At 39.1% G+C, this 19,833-nt stretch overlaps 1 protein-coding gene across 1 annotated transcript; it reads right to left on the reverse strand.

Annotated features, from left to right (window-relative positions):
* Positions 1–744: 744 nt before the first annotated feature.
* LOC126045076 (protein-lysine methyltransferase METTL21E-like) lies at positions 745–19,833 on the reverse strand. Its single transcript, XM_049815661.1, has 7 exons — positions 19,346–19,833; positions 18,046–18,076; positions 17,256–17,364; positions 16,282–16,363; positions 5,742–5,905; positions 3,085–3,202; positions 745–2,193 (listed from the first exon to the last, which is right to left on the reverse strand). Exons 1-7 carry the CDS (start codon positions 19,449–19,451, stop codon positions 1,769–1,771), a joined length of 1,035 nt encoding a protein of 344 aa, XP_049671618.1. The 5' UTR covers positions 19,452–19,833; the 3' UTR covers positions 745–1,768.

A 19,833-nucleotide genomic window follows, 5' to 3' on the forward strand; every position in this document is an offset into this window, starting at 1 on the left:
ATGCCCCCCTTACAGTCAGTAGCAAGAAAGATGGTCTATGCTTGTGCTATGTTTCCTAACCCTGTCTGAAGTCAGTCTCACTGTTGCTACCTCTTCTCTTTCTCCTCCTCCATCTCACCTTCTCCCTACAGCTACCTTTTCTCTGCAGTCCTCCCTCCAATTCCAGATCCCTCCTGCCACATCCTCATCCGTCCTCCCCCAAAATCCTCTTCACCACCTCCTTTCACACATAGGATCCCCAGCTCCCACTGGGAAAGCTTGGCAGCTCAGACTCTCCTCTCTGCAACACTTCATCTCTAACGCTCGGCACCTTTGTCCCAAGAAAACCAAATGTACGGCTGGGAGTAAAAGTACATTTCAGTTACACCAGTCATTTATCATAGTTCTGCCCCATACTTGTGCCAGGCAGCAGAGTAAGTAACACGCATCTGTCCTAAGAAGAGGTACAAGCACTACTATGTTCTGGAAGTAATCTCAAAAAAAAAGCTCAACTCTGACAATAAAACTGACAATTTCCTGACAAAAAAACTCCTGGAGAGAATACAAACAGGAGCTAAAAAGTTAAAGACTGACAGGTCCCAGAGCCCTCATTTGGCTAGAGCAATGGCCTGCTACAGCAGGGGTGGTAAAGCTCTGCCTGGATATCAGTCCATGAGCTGGGTTTTCTTCTCTAGCCTGCAAGGGACTTGAAGGTCTCTCATGCTCAATTACAAACAGAATCATAAAAAATGAGGTGTGCAAAGAATCATTTTATTAATCTTCCCAAGAGAAAGTTCTCTGATAGCCTTTCATGGACATTAATCCGACCACTGAAAACAGGAACACGCAGTACTGAGCAGCTAGGAGAAAAGTATTTTGTTTGCCCATACTACAAAACCAAAAAAAACATCTAAGCCTGCCCATGCCTCAGCCAGTCAGGCTGGCTTAGTCTTCTACCTCCAGCCACCACCAGCTGGCAGTGCAAAACTCCTCTCTTGATGGCCACTGTCGTTCTTCCATTGTTGTTCCCTGAGGTCCAGATAACCGTCTATTTTTGGAGGGGCAAACCTCCAAGAATGTAAGGTCTTTGCAAAGGGCAGCTGGTGATACGCTGTACTTTTCTTATCCAAGACCTTTGTTCAAGCAACAAAGCATTTAAGTCCCTCTTGCCTCATGTGTGCGGCTGTCTGTTGAAGAATCCCTGAATCTAAATAAGAAATGGAAGGCAAAGAAAGCATAATCATTAAATCAAAGGGTAACTAATATATTCTGTCACTTTATTATGACAGTCTATTTCCCAGGGAGGGGGCAGGTCAGCTAATTTAATGTCCTATAAAGTGTATTCAAAGGAAGGATTTACATGACAGTGAGAATGGGGAAAGATCAGATTTAACACCACAACTTTTAAATACAAAGATTTATCACAGTCTTAGGTTTTAAACGATTGGTTGATCTTATAAGATACCATTCAAGGCTGCAGTTGAAAGCTATTGGATATATTCATTACACGACCCATAACAATAATGGTAAGACTTGTGAAAGTTATCAGTGTTGTCAGCTTAGCACATAAAAGTCAAGAAAACGTCAAAGATACATTTCTTCTGTGTATAAAACTATCAGCAAGTTGAATTTAGGAATTTATTAGGGATGCACTAGGAATCTGATGTTTTGTTTTAGCTATCTCTTAAAATGTCATTCATGCAGGTGTTAGCAACTACTAACATGGAAATTATTAAAAAGAGAACAAGCTGCAGAACAGCTGAAACTGTCACCTCCCTGTATCTCTCTTTCAGACTGCCAGTTTGGAAGGTCTGGCTTTCATCTTGCCTTTCCTCATTGCCTTATACAACGTTATGTTCAAACTGGGGAAATTAGAAATCACCTCTAAGTCAAACAGCGTCTGAAATCTGCCCACGAATTGGTTCTCCTTGTCCAACCTAAACTTCATAGCCCACAGAATAACAGTGTCATTCTCACACAAGTGATCAAAAGTTAGGAGGAGTTCATCCAAGAAGGGATGGTGGTAAACTACATCAGCAGCCATAATGTAGTCAAAGTGACAGGAAGACCTAGGGAAGTTCTTTTCCAGATCAATTCCCCAAGATAATTCCTTAACACGAGGCTGGTGCTTGCATTTCAGCTTTGTATTTTGGAGAACATTGTGCTGAAGGTTTCCCAGCAGTTCTGGCAAATCAGTGGCAGTCACAAGTGCACCTGTGACAGGGAAAAAACAAACGTCATCTTTGAATATACTTCAAGACTTGAGTAAAAGTCCATTCACAAAAGCCACTGCACAAGGAACCGATTTTACCAGGTAGCTCTCACTGAGGGGAACAGAACAATGTAAATGCTCCCAACAGCTCTTAGCCATTGTGCTTAAAATAAATATTTGCTTCCCAGCAGTTCTACTCTATAGATTGCCATCTAAATGCAGCTGGGGATGGGTGGAGAAATCAGATATTTACTGCATCTTGATATCATATTGGTTAAAAGTACAAAGAGTGACTAGGGATTGAAGAATACCAGTTACTGACTCCAAGAAGTCAGCATGAGATTTAAGCATTGCCTCTGGTTCTTCCCTTTTCACGTAGGAAGAAGCGCTCTCAGACTATAGAAAGCTAAAATTGTGTTAAAATGCAGAAGTCACTGATCTGGAGAAAACACAACAGCGTCTATAGCAGAAAAAACAAGTTGCTGATCAATTGCTGAAAGAAAATGCTGAGCACAAATGGAAAGAAAGTGACCTGGCATCCAAGAGCTGTTTGGTCACTGGAAGGTGATGCATTGGTCATACCTACAACTGGTTTCAACTGGTTCCCACTGACATCCTGAGAGGCCACTAGTTCCTTATTTTGGTCCTCTGTTTAACACTGTTAATGACAACATCGTCTATTGGGACCTCCTTTATTGCATCAATACACTCACAGCTTTACAGAAAGAAAAAAAAGGAAGAGGTTTCTGAACAAGCCTGTTGGAATTTACATTTTCTTTCTCTTAGAAGCTTTCAAACAACAGTCTTTTAGAAGAACTGAACCACTTCCTTTGTCCTCCAGTATTCATCTGAGAGATGTTTCCAAGAGCATAAGAGCAATGGCATGTACTCACCCAGTAAACTGGCTACTATGGAGACCAACCCAGTTCCAGCTCCAATTTCAATCACATTTTTGTCAACCAAATTGTACTGTTTAGAATTAGTTTCCAAAAAATAACACAGAACAAGAGCCTGTAGGGGAGGGAATCCATGAACATACTGAACAAATGACATAAATCTCTTCACTAAATATGCACTGTCATTTAAAAGCATGCAAAAAAATTCTTGTCTGTTCAAAAATTCATGTCTGTTCAAATGAGCAATATTAATTCAAGTGCTGTCCCTAAAGGATCACAGTTCACCATGATCTTTGAGCTCTATAGGCTGACAACATAAATGCCACAACATGCCTCAATATAGGCTTGCAAAGCATTACAGCGAGAAGGAACAACTGCAATTATCTAATCTGTCATGCTGCATAACATGAGCTATAAAATTCCAGTCAGCAATTCCTGCTTATAACTGCACTTACTTCTGGTTGAGTTAAAATGTGTCCTTCACAAAGACATCTTGATATAAGGACTGCTTGTGAGAGAAAATCCACAACACCCCTTGTTAAACTCTTCCAATAGTCAATTACTTCTAACAATAATTAATGACCACAATGATTCAAAAGGGACCAATATATTTACCCCTTTTCTTCCCGTTCAGTTTTTCAGTTACTATGTGCTTACCTTGTTAAGCTTAGCAAACTTTTATAGCAAACAAAGCCACAAAGAGCCCTCTAAAACAGACTCTTTATATATGCATTTATAAACTCTGATCAAGAAGCTTCTTCAGCTTTTCTACCCTGTCTCGTACCGACCAGTGAGTTCTTGTTCACTGTTGAAATAGAAATTACTGATTTTATTTCTCTGGCAAAGATAGTTTCCAGCTTGTCTCCCACGTTTTTTCCCATATTTTGATAATTACATAGTATCCACTGAGAAATATGTATGATGGTTGCCACATCTTTTAGCAATACAGATGAGCATTTGGAAAGGCAATTATTAGTGGCTTAGTCTGGCGTAGTACAATTACGCTCTTAGTTTTGCTTTTAACCAATTAAGAAGTACAAGGAAAGGAACAGAAGGACTGTTGACCAATGTTAACATGCTAGCAATTCAAACAAAGGTTTTGCCTTCTACCTCTCAATTCAGAGCAAAAAGAGTAGGGTCTTTTATGCAAACTTCCATATACCTCAAAATCAACAAAGCTTTGATAAAGAAGTAAGTCTGTGAGCACCAGGACTAATTAAAGCCAGGTTCCTAAAGATTGTGTCTGATGTTTCACTGACATTTAAAAACATGATATTAAGATTTTCTGTTATATATATTTCTGTAATTTCTTCCCTCAGAGTTTTCCCATATTCTGTTGTAGAAACTGGCTGGCAGGATCAAAATTTCTGTGGGTTAAATTAGGAAAACTTTGAAATCTGCCTTCCTTTCCATGAAACATGCAGAAACTTTATTTTCCTTAAAGTTTCTGCCCTCTCGACAAATTTGGCTGACGTTTTTCGGAAGAGTTCAAATACTGCTGGATGGAACAGGAAGGGAGAACACGAAGAGACACAGACAGAAGGGTTGGCTTCCTTCCACAGCAAAACTGGCTAAACCCTTCCAGGGGAAAAAAAAAAAAAGTACAGCCCATGATTTTGTAAGAATAATTGGCCATCAGCCAACCTTTCCTTGAAGACGTGCACTGAGGCCACTAAGAGATATAGCATAAATGACTTGTCCAGGTCTGCTAAGACAAGGAAAAAAGTTTGGAGTTCAAAACAGCAGAGTATGCTAACTCTCCTCAGCTGAACTATGGCCTATTTGGCTATGTTCTATGGCTGAACTTCTTAAAAATAGTATGATCCTAGGAGGCTGATACTGTTGGGACAGAAATGGAGCCTCCTGGATTTTAGTCTTCTCCCTCCCATAGGGGCTCCTGGAGACGGTTCTGTTTCAGGGATGTTCTCTGACTGCCGCAACTGTCAATGGTGCATCGTGGCACCTCCCTGAACACAGTGGTTTCTTTCACTCTTAACTATTTCAAAACAGTCAGTTAGCTGCATTGCACAGATTCCAAACCTTGAAGAAGGCTCTTTGTATCATGGGTATATTGATGGTTCTTATATCAAGAGCCAAGGACAACAATTCTCTCCCACTAGATTTCTGGCTGTTTAAGAAACTGAAAGCTCCAGCTGAACCTTTTCCCATGTCTGCATATTTACAAGGTAGATTTGTTTCTCACATGAGCAGGTTGAGTAGCTTCCATGAGTGCTAATACCTTGTGAGCTTATATCACAGCTGTTTCTGCAACCTGGATCTGCCTGCTATACAGCCGTCTGTATTTTAAAATGTACAGAAATGTAATCGACTCAAGACTACCGTATATCCTTCAAGATATGCTTGTAATTGGCCGATAGGATCAAAAGTTACTGGTAAGTGAGGAGGGGACACAAGATCATAGATCTTGTGTGACAGGGGCACAAACAAGAAATACCATTTAAGCTTTGAGAACCAGGAATCCATACAAAATCAGGCTAAATTCAGCTTTGGGATTTGCAGAACGGAGACAGAGAAGCACAGAATGTTTTCCTTTGGTTTAGAACACACAACAAAACATATTTATAATGCAAAACAAATTAAAGTGCTAGCAGACTCCAAAACTAAAAAATAACAATGCTGCATAAATATTGTACCGATGGCCAGACGACTGCCCCGTAACAATCAGTGGCTTCTGTAATTCGTATTTCATGGCCAGCAAAGTGAAAGCCTTCCCAGGGTTTATGAGTTATAAGAGGAGGAAAAAAACGCCTTCTCATGATTTCTGCAACTATCTGTTCATCATCATCTTCTTTCCCCCCTGGAAGCAAAAGTATAAAAGGTCAAAGAGGCTGAGTGGACTGATAATGAAACAACCAATTTATATTGAAAAGCTGATTTGGAAGCAAGAATGTGAATTATGTCTGTGAATAAAAATACATTTCACCATTAATGGTTAGCATGATACATGGGATCCTGAATTCTAATTGAAGTTTTCAGTTTATGATGAAATAATTTCCTGTTTTGCTGAAGAAGCCAAGTTCATAAAAAGTAAAGAAGTGGAACGTTACCATATATTGCTTTCCATTTCAGCAATCCAAAAGAAATTTTTTAACTTCTTTTTCCCTTCAAGAGCAGCTGCCCTAGTATAGACACTCACGGCCTTACGTGTCCAGATTTTTTATTATTTTCCATATCTTTTACTGTTCACTTTCCCCACATTACGGTTCTTTTTGACAGTAAACAAAAGGAGCCACAGTATCATTTATAAGTCTGTCACAAAACTTGTGAAACAGATCCTAGCAACACAAATTATGACAGACAGGAGCGAAAGCACTAGTGTTGTCAGGAAAGCTTATCCACCCACCCCAACAGAGCCCTGTCAGAGAGATTCTTTCCAGTTGGCTTGATATCCTGAATGCCATCCCCGTTGCTAAGCAAAGGATATTTATGATAGCTAACATAATCCCAGATAACTCTTCTAACAGGAGAAGACTCGTTCTTTTTTAGCTGAATACCAAGCCAGTTTCAGTTTTGCTATCATCACACAAAGCAGCACCAAAATGTTACAAAAAAAAAATATGTAAGTAAAGCTGCCCAGAGCATTTTCTTAGCGAAGTCTAGAATCATTCCAAGTTTTCACAGGAAATTTGCTTTCACAGCCAACTACGATGTCTTGGCAAATTAGCTAAAGCAAAACATGTTTACAAGCTAGACCTCCTAGAAAGCATGCTAGATATTTAGATAACTGGGTTACCATCTTGTCCAAAGCAGAGCTTCTGTATCAAGCCTGCAGTTACCATCAAAATCACAGATACCAAGATCAGGATCTGCATGGAAACTGCAGGCCCAATGGCTATTAAAAATGAAAACATTTGTGTTTTCATCAGCATAAAACACATTGCTCTACCGAAGATTCTTCAAGTCTTCTTCCCCCTCAAATCACTGCTGTCACAGGACATGACAGCCTCAAGCGTTGTCATTTGCTCTGCCCTAACCTATTGACAAAGTCTCTCTCCCTTCCTTGTGATAGAACCACCAAGGAACAAAAGCAGGGATGAACAAAGAAAAAGATAATACCAAACAAAAACACATCAGGAAGATGCTCAGGCTCATTAGCCAGTGCTTTAAGTTTGCAACTCAAATTACTCTAAGCATCAGAGGAAACCAGAGAATAGCAACAAACAAGGAAAAAAACACAAAAATGTTCATGTTCAATCTTAGTGTGTTGACACTAAGACATAATCTAAAAGTAAAAAAAACAAAACAAACAAAAAAACCCCCACAACAAAAAACAACTAACCGACTCGCTGTACTCCAACAATTTATTGGGGGGGGAGGAGAGGGAACGAACCCTAATCGTGGCCTACAGCAAAATTAGAAATAATGTAATGCATATACTACTGGGAAAAAATATAAACAGTATAATTTTATAAAAGTAACTTAAATAAAATAGTCAACATTGAAACTATAATATTTTAAGATGTTAGGAAATAAGTAGTATGTGGCAGCCCAGTACACCTTCTGCAAGCCTCCAATGTTAAGTTGAGAGAAAACACATGCGTCACTGTGCCTGCAAGCAGGGAACTCTGCAAAACATGAGTTAAGTGCCAGAGAAATACTGCTCCAGGGCAAAATTAATCTTTTCTTATGAAAGAATTAATATGAAGCTGTCTTATTACACATATCATAAGTGTATTTAATATATCATCCTGTTTCCACACATACCAGATACAGCCTGCTTTTAATCTTCTTTGATTGCTTAGAGCAGTCTGAGCTTGTTCTGTGATCAGTACTAGCTGTGGAAGTAAAAAGCTATTCCTTCTATTACCTCCCAATTGCAACCATTTTTCTTGATTCTTCCTCCCTTGACATCTGTTTGGGATCCAATTTTATTGAGAAGCCGTAACTTACTAAGTCTTAACTTAAAAAGTTTCTGCCAGAAGATCTATAAAACTTCAGCAGTATTATAGCTACCCCTCTAGTACTCTATAAACATTTCCCACTTATTCCCTACATTATCAGCAATCTTTCTACTTAAGGCTTGCATAGCAGCTACACTAACAGAGTTTGTAGGCCACTGCTCCCTACCTGAGCTAAACTGTCCACACCCCTGAAAGAAGAAACCCAAATCTGCTGATTAATAACACTACATAAATCTTTGGCCATCTTATCCCTTAAGTAATCCTCCAGGTAGGTTATCTGCAGAAGTTTACATATTTTTTGTATTTTTGTCTTCCCCTTAAGAAGATCTTACTAGTGTGGAGAATCAAAAAGAGCATATGTTTCATCAGAGACATCATATGGTAGACAGGCTTCAACACCCTAATGGGAAATTTTATCAGGACCAGGATGCTAATGATTCTGACGAAGAGCGCTAACAAAACAAGGAGTGCAGACTTTTAGCCAGATTTGCTTACGTACATACAAGTTTCCCCTCATACTGCAAAAGGCACTTTTCTATTTTCTGCTTTATATCTTTCAGAATAACTAACTTCTGGTGGGACTGCAAAAAAGGCAAGAAGTTAATTTTTCTGTAACTGCCTTCAGAGCAGTCAGAACAGAAAAATAATGAACTAGCGGGAAATCTTTCAAGCAACAAGAGAATTGTTATCAGAGTAAGCAAAATCCAAGTGAGATGAAGTCTTTTAATACCTGCAAACATTGAGAAAGTTTTGTTGGTACTTTGACCAAACTAGTTTCTTGACAACAGATGTAAAAAGCTGATAGGAAGTTACTCTCCTGGAAGTGTTTATCTCTGTATTCGTCCATAGTTTCTTGCTCAGGAAGAAAAAATAATCTTGGAATTATGACTCAAGGAATGGATTTTAATGACATTTTAAAACAACAAGAGCTGACTCATCAGTAGAATAGCATCAGACAAGAGAAGAGGAGGCTTGACTGACCTGGCTTTCAATTCCTGGAAGAATGTAGGTGCCTAATGGGCATTTCCAGCAGTAGCACTCGAGCACCTACGCTAAAACTGTTAGAACTTAAAGGTCTGCTAGGACTGGTTCCTCCCCTCTTCATTTGCCTGGCTTTGACCAGGTGGGTTTGCCCTCACTCCTCTTCTGTGATTTGGAGAGGCATGGAAATGGTATATACATAGAATGACTTTCCTCAGTCTATTCATCTCTTTGCATGAGCATGTATACGCAGAACCCACTGGAGTTTCAGGTGCTGGAACCTTATTTACATTCAGATGGCACAGTCTGATCCTGTTCAGGCAACATATGAAAACTGAGACAATTTTTGTTGGTGAAACAGATAGTGCTCCTTTGGTCTTGAACTTGTGTTCACAAAGAAGTTCCCAGCCATAGATGCCCCAAAGTCTTCTTGAAACAGAGTTTGAATGTCTTTAAGTTTAAGAATTTCTGCTTAATATCTTAATTTCTTACAGCGTTCTTTGAAATATTTCAGGTAAAGGATTGTTTATCATAAAAGTCTAACGTCTCTGGAGCACATTCTTTGAACTCCCTTGATTTTAACTTAATATCAGGGCTGAGGGAGAAAAGTTGCATACTGCTGACACATCTTACACTATATCAACCACATTATTAAGAAAACAGCGTAAACATCATTCTCAAAGGAAAAGCAATCATCGTTATTACAACTGAAATGCGAACATAGTTTTCCAAAGAGACATACTAAATCATGTGGAAGACTGGAGTTGTGAAGTCAGTGGCAGGTTAGTTACAGAAACGCATGTCAAGCTGCAAAATCTTGCATAGGGAACCAGAGGCTTTTGCTGACACATTCAAACGTCAAACAGAATGTTTTATATTAGAACAAAACCTAAAGAAAGAAAAGGACGTGAGTTCTGCTGAGGCAGAGTTGAAGTCCTTCAAGTGGGGAAGGGAAGGCAGAAGGAAAATAACAGGAGATAGACTAGGTCAGAATGGACCAAGTTGCAAACTGCAGCATCTTTTTCTCTATCAATGAAGCAAATCACATGAATGGGCCTTAGGCTATCTTCATCTGCACACTTTTTGCTTAGAATCAGTAGAAATAGTACCTGTTTTGAAACATGCTACATGATCAGCTTTTCCCTTTACACCAATTGTCACATAAAATCATGCTTGGGAGCATACAGCTCCATCAGGAAACGGTAGCCTGAAAATTCAGTTGGGTATCTTCCATCAATTAATAGCATATGTTAAAACTCTCACTACATAACTAATGATACTACCTACATTAATGCATTCTCCACTGAATAAAAAGGGAACAGAGCCAGGCACTGTCAAACAGCACTTAAAATGCAGGAAAAGCAGCAAAGACAAGAGGGATGAATTAAAATTAATTTTTTTTAAAAAAATAGATACCATTATCTAGATACCTGAATTAAAATGTGGCTAAAAAAAGGAAGTAAAATGACCCTTCTGCATGAAAGCTGTGAAGAATATACTAACAGTCAATATCTCCATTTTCAGACTCATTCACAAATAGCACACAGAGTAACAAAGCATTCTCCAAGTACTTTGCTAATGGATTAGGACAGCATTAATTCAGAAACAATAGTTTCACCCAATGATTCATCAAAACAACCTACAGGGGAAAAATTACAGATTAGTCTCTTTCAAGTGCTGGCCTGACCCTACTTAATCTCTTGAGGTCAAATGGTGTCACAGCCCAAGGTGATAAGGAAATAAGACCCAGCTGCCTTCTGCTTCTCTCCTGCTTTGATGGATACTCTCCAACTGGCAAAAGGAATGAAATCCAAGCCTTCGGCACGGACTTGACCTGACAAAGTTCAGGCCTACAGCAACATATTCTCCCTTCTTCAGAAGCAGCATACTCTCACCTGTAGAATTTAGATTTACAATTTACCATTTAGACTTGTACTTACAAATATTTTAAGAACCATGTATCAACAGCTGTGAAAACATACATGGTTCCTCTAAGACTTCTCAGCAATTGCTTCTGAGTCTGATAATACAGGAGGACTACCTATACTGACATTACTGATTGAGTAATGCATGAGAGAAAGTTCCAAGAATTCATGATAGCCAGGACTCTTCAGATCTCCTCATTCTGGACACACAGAACTGAAATCATCCAAAGTAAAGATTCAAGGTGTGATTTATATATATCAAAGTAAAGATTCAATATGTATTTTATATATAATATACATTACATATATTATATACACACACACACATATATATATTAAAAAATTACCTATCTATATACCCCAACATCAAGAAGATACCTACAGAAAGGTCAGTAAGGGAACAGATCTGCAAGCAGTTCTTTAACTGTAAGAGATGACTGGAGAAGCGTTACATTACTAGACTGACAGGAATCATCAGAAGGTAGCCCTGTGAATCCATCAGGGTATTTCTAATGGTTCATAAGTTTACCCCAAATCTACAGGAGGTCCCAATTCTAAGGGACTCTGGAGTCTCACAGTTTCTACTGAGCTACTAACATTTCAGGATCAGAGCCCTGGTCTTGCAAGCATTACAGATGGCTCCATGGAAACATACACAATCCTGAATCACAGAAGAGTCCACAAATTCCAGGTGGTATCACTTTAGTACCTTTATTTCATTCCACTAATTTCTATTTCATTCCATTCGATTCCAACTTAAGGACCCTTAAAGGAAGAGGTTAGGATGGAAATCTAATCATGCCCTTGACTTTCCAGAAGTCAGATGTAACCTACACCTTTCTAAGAATATAAAGCAAAGTACTGTTCCAGTACTTATCTAAACTACACGGTTAATTTTTCCTTACTTCATCCCTACCTACAAAGAGGGAAATGATCATGTAACTGAGCGTAGACATTCTAGTACGCTCACTACAAGCTCAACCTGCTGAAGTGACGGCAATGACAAGGTATATTATATTGATTAATCTGAGATACTACGTCAGGGTAATATAACGCTTGAAACTTTATATTTTGAAATGCAGAAATACAAAACTGCCACCCACGAGCAGCCTCTTCTCAGCCAAGAGACAAGATGCACTTAGCCCGGAGCATCAGGAGACAAGAACAGGAGAGGGGTATGCTCACAATATCCAGTCTATGTATTTACCCAGGCTTGAGAGGTACATTTTCAATTTGAAATTCACACCACTGATATCCCAGCCCCATCCAAGTCACTGGTCATCAAAAACCAGTAGAAGGCTGAAAATGGAAACACCTAGTCAGATTATCTCATGAACACCTAATGAATTCAAATGTGCGAAGTACTTCCCTTATTAATTCATCATGTTTGTCTGTCACTGAAAACATCTTCAGGTCTAGGCTCAGCAGCTATTTAATCTCTAAAGATAATGAAATTACTTCCCTTTGACTACAAAAGCAGACTGTGTTCTTAAATCAGATGGTCTAATGTACATTATAAAAAGCCGACAACCAGTTTCCTGATGGATAGGACGGCTCTGGATGAGTAATTTAGACACTGTAAACCATTGTCTAGTCTAATCTTTCACATACATTACCTTGCCCAGTCAAGAGGGCTTTGTGCCATTGAAAGCTCTTACTTCCTTGTAACGACGTGCCAGAGCACGCCAGGTACCACAGCCAGCAGAACAGAAGGGACTCAACAAAATGCCTCCCAATTTTCGCCTACCAATAATTCTGGATTTCTAAAATATTTCTTTGAGCAAAGGACCTGAAAGTAACTTAACACAGCTAATCCATGCAAACCTACCACCTTTCTCATGTGGCAGTTGAGAAATATTTAATTTATTGTTGAAATGCAGCTACTGAAAAGGGGAAAGATGTGAAAACAGGAAAGACAGGCACATGGCTGAGAGGGAAGTATATGTTACAGACTTCTCTACAGAGTTAATCCATGCCTTGATTATTTGGGTATTGCCTCCAACTTCTGTTCCATCCATACACAAGAAGTTTCTATTTTAGTTTAGTAATGTCTTCAGCAAAAGCAGGTCTACTTGTTGGGGGGAGAGAAAAGGAACAGAGAAGTGTTAATTCAAATTAGTACACCTGATGTTTACTACAGTATTTGAATGCTGCCACTTTCAACAAAAGAGCTCAGAGAGAAGTTACTATAAGATAGCCAAGAGGTAAATTCAGAGAAGAGGTATTTTTGGACTATTCTGATTTGCTATGAAGGTGCTGTTTAGCTCTAGTCATTCCTTCGTTGGGTTATAATCAAGTCGTATTCCACACTACCTCTATTAGCTTTTTAGTATTTGGGGACAACTTGTTGCCTAAGAGGAGTAGAATTTGAGTTCTGGTATTTCAGGTCAATCCTGCAGTGAAGAAAAAAAAAGATGGGAAACTAATGGTGTGAATTCCATGAGTTTGGGGGTTTAATGCTTATAAGATAAGAATTAATGGAAGAGGTTGTTTGGTTGTCTCTTTTTTTAAAGATATAAGCATAAGTTAAAGCCAAGAAACAAAAAAAACAGGAAGATGAAAGAAGGGAAGGCAGGTGGTGGGAAGACACAGCAAAAGCATCATTTATACATAGTATAAATAGGCTCATTTTTTAACCAGCACTGTTAATTGCAAAGTCCACAATATAAAGAATGATTCAGCAATTTAAGCACTCAGAAAATGGAGGAACTGGGTGCTGGACCTTCCTCAGAAGGATTCAAATTCACAACTCACCCGAGGGGTGCTTCCCTTCCCCTCCATCACCAGAGGTGGGCCATCAGGAAACCAGGATTGCCAGAATCACATTAGAAGGACAACAAGCAAGGAAAAGCCCAGCTATTGGGCACTCAGTTGTAAAGAGGCAGACTCGGGCTCCACGCTCTGGTCCCAGGATGTTTTTCACATTTTATAGCAAAGTCTTTGAAGTCAGTGGGGAAGGGAGTGAGAAAGGTAAGAAGCGTCTTTAGAAGTAAACCAGGAAATCGGAATGAGACACTAAGTCACTCCCTCTTCCCAGCTGAATATCTTGACTTCTAAATTACAGGGTTAGGCTGGTTCTCCCTTGCCCCCATTCCAATTATGTCCCATTTAAGGAACCTTTCTGGACTCCACACAGAGACTTGAAATGATGGCAGGAGTTGTCATCAGTTAGGACATCTGTCAAACAGGGTGAGTAGAAGGAGTGTGTCCCTTCTAAAATGCTGGGAGATATGTGAAGGTTACCAGGTCAGCATTTTCTCAGATATTTATGGATTAAAAACTGAGCCCTGGCCAAGTGAAGTGAGACGATGGAGTGTCAAGGACAAGTATGCCTTGCAAACTTGCTCTCCTCCTTTTGTCTCAGGGATAAAATTATTCTGGAGTGAATTTTAATAATATTGACTGTGGTAATTTAGTATCCCAAGAAATTAAGATAGGAGTGACATCTCAGAAGAATTTAGCCAAGGAGAGTTAAAGATAATGATCAAGAAAAATCATGAAAGGAGAGAAGAGAGACATCTAACAATGCAGGTGTGATGGAGAACTGATTGGATAAAGACACCAGAGGAAAGATGAGACTGGGTGAGGATCTACCTGTGAGCTGAGAACCAGTAGTGATGGGAATCATGAACAAGAATAAGGAATTTTAACCTGGAGAACCTGTGACAAGCCAATTAAGAAGGAAAGGGGAAAGCACCAAATTTTAAGAGCTCAGACTGGAACTTGCAGAGAAACTCAGCTGGAGTAAGAACCCTGAGAAACAGAGACTGAGACTGGGTAGGTGAAGTTAATGAAATGGGAATGGGGAAGGTGGTAAAGGAAAAGAATGAGAACAAGAAAGGCACAGGCCCAGGGTGATGGAGCAGGTTAAGTCTCCGTGCAGCAGGTTTGGCATCCTTCACCTCCAGAACCTGGCATGGAATTTACTACGCCAAAGCCTAGTGTCAGATGAAACTGTAAAGATATCCCATTTTCCATCCATGTCTCCTCATCCTCTTAAACTAGTGTTTCTAGTTACTCTGTTAGCTAAGTGGAATATATTTCTGTATTTGATCTAAAGATTCTGCCCTACCAACTAATTTTGCATACATTGACATAATGTCCCAGAACTCAATTTATTTTCATAATGCAAAAGCTAAAAAAATTACATGCAGACTCACTCCTCCCCACCCTGAATTTTGCATGAAGAGAGGATCAATACTAGAGAGTCAAGCCCGCAGAAGCATAGAAATGCCTGTGCAACTTTACCCCAGCCCTCACGTAGTACAGAATACATAATGACAGTCATCAATATTTCAGTCTTTAGTAGTTCTATCTTTAATATTTATACTTCTAGATATTTCTTCCCCCAAGAATCATGCTTCATTGCATAGGATCAACTTGAGCTCTTTGTTCAAGTTAGAATTGCATAACAGGAAAGGGAATTGCATTAAAGAAAATCTCCAGATTAAGGCACTTGAACAGTGCTTTACGGAACAGCAATCTATACCAATTACTATCAGCCATCTTCTTGTGCAATGTCAGCTTTCCAGAGAAGGTCATCAATTCAGGGTACTTTAAAAAAAGTATTCAAAAGCAAAACAACAAACATTAGTTTCACTAAGCAGATAATTAGTTTTAAGTATTGCCATCATGCCCAAAGCTTCACCTTGCCTCACTGAACAGGTAGGAAAGCAAAGCTGGACACTAAGCTCTCTTGAAAAAGCAGAAGCCCAAAAGCCTGGCTCTACATGAACCAAGACTCAGCTGAGATTTTAAACAAAAATATTATGAAAAACTAAATTTTTTAAAAAAACTCCTTCCTTCACATTCAGCTGTACAACACAACTAGATCCCATCCCAAAACAACACACTTCCTAAAACCTTGTATACTCCTGGTGACCCCTAAAAAGGGGATTACTCATGACGCTTTAGGATCTTGAAAGATGTGCAGCCATGAGCTTGCTTAACAGAAAAAGCTGCCAACAGCCCCTGAAGGTATTCGAAGATTAAGTTTGAGGCTGTCTAGACAGAAACCAAGCTTGTAATAACCAATTCTCCCTAATTGACACCCCGCAAACAAACCTCTCCTGAATAGCTTGATCGTAGTCACAGCTTCATTCCCTGGAACCAGTTACAGGCAAGATGCCAGGCACTGGTAGGAAACTGCCAGGACCAGAGTATGCCGGCATAGCAGATACTTACTGCATAGCTAGAATACTACAACAGCGCTATCTGTTGTATTTTCTGTACAAGTGCCATAAACACAATTCTTCAGAAAAAAAATGAATGAGAAGATAGCTCATTGTCAGCAAGACACCTTGTTCCTTATACTTAACAATATTCCTAAGTGCAACAAGAAAACAGTGAAATAAGAAATATTTTACCTTCTTGTCTTTCCAATTCTCTTACCAGTTCATTTTGTAGATGACTGTGTTGCGATGTCAGATCCATACTATGCCACAAAACCTGTGACAGAGAAACACAAGCCTGCCTGAATAAAATTACTTTATTTCTTTTTCCCCACATAACACTTCTCAAAAAACTTGAAATTATTTTTACATGTATTATGCTATAATTTATTTCTATTGATAATAAAGACATGTAGACACATAAATATCAGTATTCAAAGCATAGAAAAACCAGAAGCAGCAAACTAGTTCAAGTGCTCTACTCTCAAAGAGGGGAAAAAAGCAAGCTGATTAAAAAAAAAAAAAAAAGCTTTGATAAATGCTTAAAACTATTTTATGATATTTTAAAATTAGAATCAATTCAAATCAGGGTTGGTGGGCTTATAAACAATTGAAAGAAAAGGTAGCAACAAATGTCTGAAACAAGAAAAAATGCACCAAAAGGATCTAATCTTGTTTGAATTAATTGGCTTGGAAGGAACAACCTTTTAGTAAAAGTTGCACATGAGAATAAGTAGGAAGCAGGAGCTATAGACGACATGCAGAATAGAATGTGTATGTGCCTATATAGACAGACACAGAACATGCAGACTTGGGAGAAAAAAAGTATGACAGAGGCCAATACAATCTTCATCTGTCTGCAGAAAAGCAGACAGACAACCAACAGTCTCCAATTCTTGATATTTTACAATCAGAAACACACTGAGTTCAAAGAAAAAAAAAGAAAAAAAAATCAGTGCTCTGATAATTTTTAAAGCTCTTGCATTGTTATATGGAAATTTGATTGATTTTTGCAGGAATGGTTACAGGCAGCATACAGTTAATAATCTACAGATGTCTAAACACCCAATAGGGATGGAATTAAATAAGGCAACGGGTGAAGGGGTATCTCTATCTAGTAAAAAAAGCAAAGTAAAAAGATATGCTAAATATCAAGAAAACTTCCTCACAGTGCAAAGCCTTAGGCAGGTTTTCCTCTCAAGGCTTCGGACGAAAGAGGACAGTACAGGACAGCCCTGTCTTCTTAGAGAGGATGCACCATATTCTCTTGACTTTACCCTACAAAAGGCATACAAGTTCAATGTTTAACCTTATCATCACAATGCCAGCAGCCATTAACCTATTTGAAGGTGGAAAATAACTTAGGGGGCTTCTACACATCACTGTAACTTGTAGAACAAAAATACTGCTATTATGTCTACCTATGAACTCAGCAACAGTAACATCATTACATGGGGAACAGAAAAGAGATTCAATGGGATTCAAAGTCTTTGTATGCATCTTCAGAGTAACAGGTAGCATTAGAAACTACTGTGACATTGAGCAGCAAGTGTTACACACATCCATCAGCTTGTCATCTACCTCAGAAGTATGAAAAAAAGATAAATTTTCTTCCCATTAGATGATAAAAATAACAAGTTAATAATCAATCCTTTTGCATTCTGAAGGACAAGCAATGTTGCACTATAAAATCATCCTTAAAGGGAAAACCTTTGTATTTTGTGGTCCTCTATGTTTTGGGGTTTTTTTTCCTTCTAAAAATATCCTTTGAGGTACACTGAATGACACAACAACCTGTCTGACTTCAACGTACGAAGTCAGGAGTACTACAAGCCACTAAACAGTGCAGAACAGCGCAGTTGCTGAGTTACACTGTTTAAAGTAAATGACAGAAAAGTAATTTAAAGACACAGACAAGCAAAATACCACTGGCATCGGCTGCATTTCAGTCAACATTACCTGAATTTCCTGCAGCTTCCCAAAGATGGTACTCAAACAGAAAAAATCCTTATCTGTCCCGTCACTTCCCTCCCAGGCAGAAGTGTGCTCTGAAGCGTGTTATCACGCGTTGCCAACATCCCCACACCAGAAGCAAGAATAAATCCCGACAGCTGCAGCCGGAACACAACACGGGCACCACACACCGCGTCCCTTACGTAAGGGAGCAGATTTCGTAACAGCAGCAGACACTCCGTCAAGGGTAAGTAACCAACTCTGTGTGGTTTTTACAAAAATAAGATACTGGCACAGCGTTAGCAACCACAGAGCTAAATATTAGTCTTGGGAGTCAAAAGGGTCTTCCAAGCACCGAGCGCCATTTACAAAGGGGCAGGGGGGCATTTGTGGCAGGGGTATATAAATGCACGCTCACGTTGGAATGCAGAGCTGTAACAAGGTACACAGCCCCCAAAATCCTAGCACACTTTATCCCACGAGACAGCCGTCAACATGCATAACCATACACATACCACTCCTCTTTTGTAAATACAAGATGTACATTCGCGCAACAGATCACAACCGCTTACTGCCATGGGAAAAAATACAGGTATCTTTTAAGACTTCTCTTATTTAGACTGTAACCAATTCAGGACGGGAACTGTCTCCTCCTTTATCCAGTTTTTAGCAAAATTAGGCTTCAACCTCAACTGGGGTTTCTAGGTGTCATTGAAAAATAATAAATTATTGTACAAAAATACTAAACAAGCCCTACAGAGAACTGAAGGTCTCTGTACTTTACCATACTTGGTAGAAGAAATTAATAGAAGCTCTTCTACATTCAGAAACTATCAAACAAATCACCAAGACCTGACCTACACTTTTAAAGCAAAATTGAGTAAGAGAGTGACTTACAAAACACTGCTGAAAAGTGGCTCTTCGGGCTGAGAATTTGCTTAAAAGAGTATCATCTTTTGTAAAAGTAGTATCAAAAGGGATCATTTTTGCCCAGTAAACACTGTACATGAAGAATTAGACTCCCAGCAACTAAGAGCTAAATCCTACCCAGTTCACCTCAGGCCTTCATCCTTTCGGGGGGCTAATGTTTCATATGGAACTTACCTGTATGGACTTGGACTTTCAAACAATGGAACAATGAGAAATGAAGTAGAAATAGTAAATGGGAAGACAAAAGAAGCAAGACAGAGGACTACAATGTAATGTAAGAACCCAAGTAGGACTGGCAGCATTCAGTGCTTTTCCATCTTAATCTACAGGAGCTATAAATAAATTCTACACATTGTTCCTCTCACAAATTAATGACGTGAGTGCTGCAACCAGCGGGTACCTCCGAACATCACTTCTGCAGCCAAATTCTGTCTTTGGACATGGTCACATAACTCCAAGTCTAGAAACACAACATTTAACATTCAGAACATGAACAATTATAGCACCTCAGATTATATAAGGACTTACTGTACTGTATGATTTTTACAAGGGCTTACATTGTCTCATGAATGGTTCAATAAGCAACATTACTTTGAGCACAAAACTTTCAGGACAGGCATAGTGAAGGGAATAAAGAAAACAACACTAACTGAACTAATCTTCCTTCTCTCAGCACCTAGAAATAATCCAAGTTTCTTTCAAAATTTCATTTAAGTTTGAAGTTAAGGAAGCAACAGATTGTGTGTGATTTTTAACAGCTATCTCACCTCAGTTAGAATACAAGTAAATGGGCATCACATTTTGGCTCAATTTTAAAATCTCAAAACAGAAAACTTATATCAAGTCCAATCTAGGTCTTCATGA

Source organism: Accipiter gentilis, chromosome 13 (genome assembly GCF_929443795.1).
Source record: "Accipiter gentilis chromosome 13, bAccGen1.1, whole genome shotgun sequence".
Taxonomy (NCBI): domain Eukaryota; kingdom Metazoa; phylum Chordata; class Aves; order Accipitriformes; family Accipitridae; genus Astur; species Astur gentilis.

What these genes read in the sequence shown, in the direction of transcription:
- LOC126045076 (XM_049815661.1), bottom strand. Translation starts at nt 19,451, where the DNA reads ATGTTAAATGTTGTGTTTCTAGACTTGGAGTTATGTGACCATGTCCAA. An exon ending in CCTGCCTAAGGCTTTGCACT is followed by an intron (nt 16,364 to 17,255) that starts GTGAGGAAGTTT and finishes TCTCTGTCACAG; the next exon opens with GTTTTGTGGCATAGTATGGA. An exon ending in CATAGTAGCCAGTTTACTGG is followed by an intron (nt 2,194 to 3,084) that starts GTGAGTACATGC and finishes TCCCTGTCACAG; the next exon opens with GTGCACTTGTGACTGCCACT.